Consider the following 8063-nt stretch of genomic DNA (forward strand, 5'->3'; position numbering starts at 1 on the left):
GAGGGCCCTGAAAGGATGCTAGCAGACCAAGGATGCTAGCAGACCAAATCTTAAAAAGGCACACAGGGGAAGTGGATAATGAACAATACCTTTTGAAATTAACCCCTGGTTTGACTACTGCCCCTTTCCCCTGCCGTGATACATCAGTGGGACACTATCAGACCCAGGGCCTCTGCTGGGTGGGGGAGCCTAGGCCTCTGACCCGTTTGAGTCGACTGATTCTAGCCACACGCCAGAAACAAAGTAAAGCAGAACAAGCCACATGAACCATAAACAGTCATTTAAAACCTCTGCAAATTGGGGGGGGGGGGGGGCTTCCTTCACAGCCACACGTGATTGTGACTAAAATCCTTTATATCACCTGGATAAATGCTGTCAAAGAAGATATTCCTGACAATGCAGGAAAAAGCCTAACCCACAATGGCATATTTATTCTTTTTAAATTTCAAATTCTGCAGGAGACAGGCATTACTGTATTCCTCATTTATTCTTTCATCTGCTATTCTTTGCTGTTAACACTTGAACAATTCTGACACAAAGTTGCTTTGAGCTATAGAAAACAGATGCCAGAGAACACGCATTAAAATATTCCGCCTAATCAGTTCCAGTCATATAAATTACTTACCTCATCTCCTATCACAATCTCTTCCCGGGGACTATGGAAAAGATACTCATATAGGGCATAATGCTGGAATAAGCTGGAAGACAAGAAAACTGATACTTAGTTGAAGAGGAAAAAACAGAACAAAACAATTTAACCACATCGAAGCAAGCTTGGGACCGGGGGGGGGGGGAGCTATAAAATACTATTTTAGCTAGACTTTGTGAGCTTTACCTAGTTCCTCATTCCATGTCATATACACCTGCTTCACAGATCTTTATCCCTATTTTCAAAACCTGTGAAACCAGGGTTTAGATTATCTTCTCTGGATTTGTAAATCTCAATGAGCAGATATATCTTATTCTGCATGTAGATGTTTTCAGCAAACTTGGCATGGAGTACCAGTAGGAGGACAGAGGACACACTCCCAAACCTAGGGGAGAGACATTTCTCATAACAGAGATTTTAAAATGCTGACCACTAAATGGACTCTAACACTGCCATTGTGTTAAATCTTTTTCCTGGATTTTAAAAATAATCATCCTTTCCCTCAGTACTTAAAAGGGGGGGGGGGAGATGTTTGTTCAAAACAATCTCTGTTTTATCACTGTCCATCTGCCCGTGGTAGAGAACTGATTGGCAGAATCACAATGAGACACTATTAAAAAGGGCACCTTTCACCAGCAAGCGGAGTTGGTACAATTAACTCAACCACATCATGACTACCACCTTATTTTGCTGCGTTTGTAGGCTGGGCCTTGGACAATGAAAAGTTCTCTCTGAAGAAAAGTTTTATATCCAGTAGGTCCTGGGATCTTTTCAACGAACTGTCTCCTAGAATATGATACACTTCTTGCTTCATGTAACAGGGCTGGCGGTTGTCGTTTGGCAGAGGAATTTGGCAATTTGTTTAACAAGGATATCTTTTGTACCAATCCAGAATTAGCAAGGATAAGCACCGGAAAGGCCTTCTCTGTGACCCCGCAGGGCTCTACTGGTAGCAGGAGCTCCTTTGCATATTAGGCCACACACCCCTAGTGTAGCCAATCCTCCAAGAGCTTACAGAGCTCTTCTTACTGTGGCTACTGTCCCCCCTCAGCTCTTCTGAGCACAAGAAAGAGTTGTCCTGTTACTGGCCTCGCTCTTACTGCACTCTCTGATGTCATAACACTTTCGTGCTACTGTGAGCATGATTATGACTTCAATAAACTGTCTCCTAGCATCTGTTGAGGTCATCTCCTCTCTTTTTTTCTCCTTCAGGACTTATCAGTAGAGAAGTTCCCTGTGGATAGTTTCCTGGGCGGATAGAATGGGTAGGTAGGTATTAGGGGCAGATCACAAATGACTAATATTTTAATGTCAGGGAGGTAGGTAGGTATTAGGAGCAGTCAGATCACTAATATTTTAATGTCAGGGAATGGAAACGGAAAGCAGCCCGTACTAGTTTTTACAAAGTGTCCAGTCTAACACAGAAAAACAGCCTTTTACATAATTGCCTTTGACATGAAGGACCTGGGAATCTCTATGTCGGAGAAGAGATGCTTGTGAGATGGTCGCCTTCGATACTTAAAAGGATGTTCATGTGGAAGATGGAGTGGACACGTTTTCAGTCGTGTTGGATGACAGAACTCAGACTAATGGATAATAACTACAGCAACGTGGGCTTCGTCTAAAATCGAGGAATAACTTCCAAACAGTAAGGTGCGTACGACACTGGAACAGTCTCCCTCATTGAGGTGGTGGATTTTTGGTTGTTGGAAGTTTTTCTTACCTTTTAGTTTTGATTTTAACAACATCATAAACAATAAACAGACAATAAGGAGTAAACAATAAAATGGAGCAGTAGCCCTGACCTGGATAGCCCAGGCAAACCCAGTCTCATCAGACCTCGAAAGCTAAGAGGGGTCAATGTGGTTAGTACTTGGATGGGAGACTTCTGGGGGCCTGGAGGATATTCAGAGAGGTGGCTGAATAAAGCCTGCCTCTGTTCTCCCAACCTGGTATTCCAAGAAATCTCCCATCCAAGTACTAACCACAGTCAACCCTAGAATCATAGAGTTGGAAGATACCTCCAAAGTCCTCTAGTCCAACCCCCTGCACAATGTAGGAAATTCACAAATACCTCCCCACCACACCCCCAGTGACTGCTGTTCCATGCCCAGAAGATGACAAAAAATCTCCAGGATCTCCAGCCAAACTGGCCTGGAGAAAAATTACTTCCTGACCCCAAAGTGGCAATCAGCATTTCCCTGGGCATGTAAGAAAGGGCCACAAGAACTAAGCACTGATGCAACCCTTCCTGCCCTCCGTCTCAAGATCTGCCTAAATTCACAGAATTAGCATTGCTGCCAGATGGCCTCTGAAAACCTCCAAAGAAGGAGAGCCCACCACCTCCTAAGTTAGCCTGTTCCACTGAGAAACCGCTCTGTCAGGAAGTTCTTCCTAATGTTTAGCTGAAAACTCTTCTGATTTAATTTCATCCCATTGGTTCTGGTCGAACCTTCTGGAACAACAGAAAACAACTCCATTCCATCCTCTATATGACAGCCAGCCCTTCAAGTACTTCAAGATGGTTATCATATCACCTCTCAGTCATCTCCTCTCTAGGCTAAACATACCTGCTTAGCTTCCGAGATCTGGCTTGCCTGGGCTATCCAAGTCAGGACCACTGTGCCAATTCTAATCCCTCTGATTTTAGAATTTTGTCTACTAGTATTTGCCAGTGGTTCTATCAATAAACAAAATGAGTGAAAGAGGACAGCCTCGATGGTACCTCTAGCTAATATAAAATTATCTGATCTACAGCCATTAATGTTAATATGTGCCTTGGGTGAGTCATAAAGGGTTTTAATAGTCTGTAAGTCTCCAAATCCCATTTGCATTAGTACTATTTTCAAATATTTTATTTCGAGATGATCAAAGGTTTTCAATGTCAATTGCAAGAATTGAAGAATCATTTTGATTTAAGTTGCCATAATTAATTATAGTAACGTTTTTCTAATATCAGTTATATTGCTATTCAGAATATATCCAGACTGATTAGTATGGATATAGTTCATGACAATTTTATTCAATCTGTTCACTAATATTGAGGTGAAAATCTTGCGATCTTGATTAAGAAGTGATATGGGATGATAAGATCCAGGTTTCAAGGAATCTTTTATCTTTTTTTGGTATAACAGTAATTCGTACCTCAGCCAAAGATGAGGGCATTTTCCCTTCTTGTAGTACATAGTTGCAGGTTTTAATTAGTATTTCCGATCATTGTTGATTGAATTTCTTATAAAAAATTCTGCAGGGAGACCATCTCTTCCTTATACTTTGTTTTTTACTGACCTTATGGTCTCTAAGACTTTGTTTGATGTAATAGGTTGTTCCAAAAAAACTAAATGATTCAGAGTGATTTTATTTGTAAAGTTTATAGATCTTAAATCTGTGTCATCGGGTTTTCTAAAATAGTCCACAAATGTTTGTGTAATTTCCTTGTTTTTAAATTTCACTGTGTTCTGAGAGTTTCTAATTGCAGTAACTGATCTTGATGACATCTTTTGTTTAAATCTGCAAGACAGCATATGTAAAGTCTTCGGATTTTTCACCCAATATTTTTGTTTCAAGTATAATTTTTTTGGGGGGGTGGATTTTTGAAATTTCTATTGTCTTTTTTTCCATTCCATTACCAATTTGTGTAAAATCTTATTCCCCCCATGTTTTTTATGTTTGCTTTCCAAAGTTTTTATTTTTTCTTTTATATCTAATATTATTTTTTTCTCTATTTCTTTTATAGGCAGAGGACAACAAAATAAGGCTTCCTCTTATCACTGTCTTCATTGCATCCCAGATCGTTTCACAGTAAACCCCACAGTCTGTATTCAACTCATAATAATTAATTACCTCTTTTTGTTTGTATTGTATCATCCAATACAAGCAATTCGTTCAAACACCAATTGGTTCTCTTGGTGCAGTGGTTAAGAGCAGTGGACTCCTATCTGGAGAACCGGGTTCGATTCTGCACATCTCCACATGCAGCCAGCTGTGTGACCTTGGGTCAGTCACAGTTCTCTCAAAGCTGTTCTCTCAAGAGAAGTTCTCTCAGAGCTCTCTCAGCATCAACTACCTGTCAGCGAGCTGCCATTCTCTTGGGACACGTCTTGTCCCTTTCCCCTCCCCCCCCTCCTTTACTCCTGTAGTTGTTATCCTCTCCTGGTTCTGCATCTGTAACTGCTAAGGTCCTCCAGCTGGTGTGATGGGGTGTTGTGTCTTTACGCTCTAGCTTGTTTAATATTTCCGTGTGAACTCAACTTGTGTTTATGGAACTGGCCGTTGCTGTTCTCAGGCTGCTTCGCGCCATTTCTAATCTGTGACCTGACGAGGGAAATGAGCTCATTGGTTTGAACCTGGTTTGAAGTTCCTTTAATACACTGTCCCTGGCTATTGTAGTTATTCCGAACAATCTCTGTATGTTCATGATCAACCAAGCTTTGGAAATAAATCTTGCCTCTTTTGAACGTGGGTCTATTCTCCTGATTTGGGATCTAACATCTCAATGGAAGGGTGGCAAAAGCCCAAACATGGCAAGCAAATAGCAGCACATTTATCACTTCTGCGAGCTGAGACCTAAGACCAGATACCTGATTTCCAGATAGCCAACTACAGCCTTCGCTTGGTCTACAGTGAAGAACTCAAACCCCCCACTTTTCTCTGAACGACACAGCCCAACTCCAGCCATTGTTCTTCTAAGTTCTTGGATGTTCTCCACCAGTGTCATACGCTGGGCTTCAACACAAACAAAACAAAAGAAGCTGAAAGACCGACCACATTATTATTTAAGACTTAGATTTCTCCCATCAAGTTCAAAAGAAAGCCACACAATTTTATCGCTCATTATTGGCTGGTAAGGCTTATATCCAGTGTTCCCTCTAAGCCGAGTTAGTGTGAGCTAGCTCACAGTTTCTTAGCCTCCAGCTCACACATTTTTGTCTTAGCTCAGGGAGGATGGCTCCAGGACAAACTAATTTATGCAGTAGCCAAATCACCTGCTCACAACTTTAATGCCAGTAGCTCACAAGGTAAAATTCTTGCTCACAGGACTCCACAGCTTAGAGGGAACATTGCTTATATCCCAAATATTTACAGAGATGAGAATCACGGCTTTGGGCAGAAACTCCTGTTAGATGATCCTGGGATTCCTTAGCAGTCTATGATAATTATCAGACTTTGTCCACAGTATATTTGCTAAATGAAGAAAGATACAGCCCCTGTTTACACATGCTGTTATCCAGGAAAAAAATTACTGAAAAGAGATCAGAAAAACTGGACCTGGATACAGGCCATTTTAAAAACTTTTGACTGAGACTTTTTAACTGGAGGTTGGAGCCAGCAGAAGATTTCTGTGCATACCAAAGCCCTAGTGCAAACAGCAGTGCACTAAAAAAAACCCCACACTGGTAGCTTGTGCTGCATTAAACTTATTATGTCTCTATTTGCATTTTCACCTGCGTAAAACATCATAGAACTACTTATTGGGCGTGATACGTACTGCAGTATATCCACAGCTATTGCTTGAACAAATGGAACCGCACAAAGTGGTTTTACACAGCACAGACCCAATGCATTAATTTCCCAATATGACTGGCTATCGATCCAATCACATATTTTCCATTGGTTTCAGTGGGAAAAACATGTTTTTCATGTTATTCACGGTATTCACAAATGGGAGATGATTGATTAATCAACTTCCAGCTGCAAACACTCTCAAAATTCACTTATGCTGAAAAGATAAATCTGATGCTGGACTGGACTGAAAGAGAGGCATACCTCCAAGGCATATACAAGTAACAGCAGAATGGCTATGTTTGGAATATAAAGGTGGTGAAGAACCCTACAGGCAAACACTGGCCCATAGATTAACAATGATAACAAATAAAGAGTGTACAGCTGAAAACAAACTGGAATACCTTGTTCCGGGAAACTGGTTTAGAACATCTACCTCTGAAACAACATCAGGCTCTGAAAATAACTGGCTGTGGAAATAAATCCACAAAAAGGCAGATTATGCCTTTGACTGGAAAAGCGATCAAGTTGTCAGGTTTCAAAGATTAGTAAGAAGAGCTTCTGTAAGCAATGTGGTACATTGTATATCTTTTGTCATTGCTCACATGGTGCCTATCTGATATTTAATTGCCCTAACGTGTTGGCACTTTCCAGCTCTCCTATTGGCTGTGCTATTGGCCCATCAGCCGCCACTCAAAAGTACCCACGTGCCATTGCCTAGGTGCTGGGTCCGCTCCTCTTCCCCGCCCACTGCCACCTCAGCCACTATTCCCTGTCAGAATAAACTGCCAAAATGGATGTCTCTCCTGACGAAGACACTTCTGCTTGGCTCACTTTTCCCTCAGTGGCTGTTGCTAGGCAACCAAGCTTGGTTCTGTCAGTAAAACAGCAAAGCCAGGAGGCCCTTTCCAGGCCTTTGTGGGGAACTCATTGGGGCCAGTCCTGACTAGGGTTGCCAGCTCCAAGTTGGGATATTCCTGGAGATTTTGTGGTGGAGTCTACGGAAGCCAGGGTTTGGGGAGGGGAGAGGCCTCAGCTTAATAGAATGCCACAGAGTTCACCCTCCAAAGCAGTTATTTTCTCCTGGGGAATCATTTCTGCCATTCTCCAGGTGAGAGCTGGAGATCACTCAGAATTACAACTACTCTCTAGAGGGCAGAGCTCAGTTTCCCTGGAGAAAATGGCTATTTTATAGGGTGGACATACCCTGCTGAGGTTGCTTCCCTCCTGCTTAGGTCTCCACTGCAGAGAAAGACTACTTTTCCTAGGTAGAGGCTGCAGGTGGTGGTGGGGAGATGGAAAGCTGAAGTCAGAGGGGCAGATAAAGGTAGGTTGATGGTTGGCTGGGAAGGAGATACAGTTACCAACTCTAGGTTGGGAAATTCCTGGAAATGTCCCCCCCCCCCCAAAGATGTTTCTGAACAAGATTAATCTGACTTTTGTTCCTTAGGGACACACAGACTTTTCTACAAAAGATAGAATCTACAGATAAACCGTCTATCAGTGCAGATTTTTCAATGGTTCAGTAGCCTCAGTGTCATATTGCGCCCTGTGGTAAATGCCTTATTCTATGAGAAGAACAATATTTTTTTCACTGTGCACGGATGGCATGCCATCTAGTTTAGGGATGGAGTGGGGAGGGAGGGTTAAGCATGTGTGTTTACTAAAATCTCAGCAGTCCACTAGTATGTTTAAAATTTCCAAAACAAGAAACCATACTGGGGATCTGTTTACAGTATATATGTGTTGAGGGATACCGAGTCTGACAATCTGCATAATAGGTCCCTTGTTGGATCACACCAAGGTCCATCCAGGCTCACCTTTTTTACAAGAAACCCAGCAACCAGCATGTCCCTCGGGGGCTGCTGGACATCAGCCAGAGGTCTAACAGTAGATTGCAGTCTATCTTCTG

At 42.1% G+C, this 8063-nt stretch overlaps 1 protein-coding gene across 1 annotated transcript in view; it reads right to left on the reverse strand.

The window, feature by feature from the left end:
* The window catches only part of LOC107114752 (chromosome unknown open reading frame, human C10orf107), a 117496-nt gene that overhangs the window by 92221 nt on the left and 17212 nt on the right, over window positions 1-8063 (reverse strand). The window contains exons 4-5 of the mRNA XM_015416343.1: window positions 5230-5374; window positions 626-698 (exon numbers count right to left, since the gene is read on the reverse strand). Of these exons, the coding sequence (XP_015271829.1) occupies window positions 626-698; window positions 5230-5374 (218 nt within the window). The remainder of the gene's footprint in view (window positions 1-625; window positions 699-5229; window positions 5375-8063) is intronic.

The sequence above is a fragment of the Gekko japonicus genome, unplaced genomic scaffold, assembly GCF_001447785.1.
Source record: "Gekko japonicus isolate JY-2015 unplaced genomic scaffold, Gekko_japonicus_V1.1 scaffold966, whole genome shotgun sequence".
Classification (NCBI taxonomy): Eukaryota; Metazoa; Chordata; class Lepidosauria; order Squamata; family Gekkonidae; genus Gekko; species Gekko japonicus.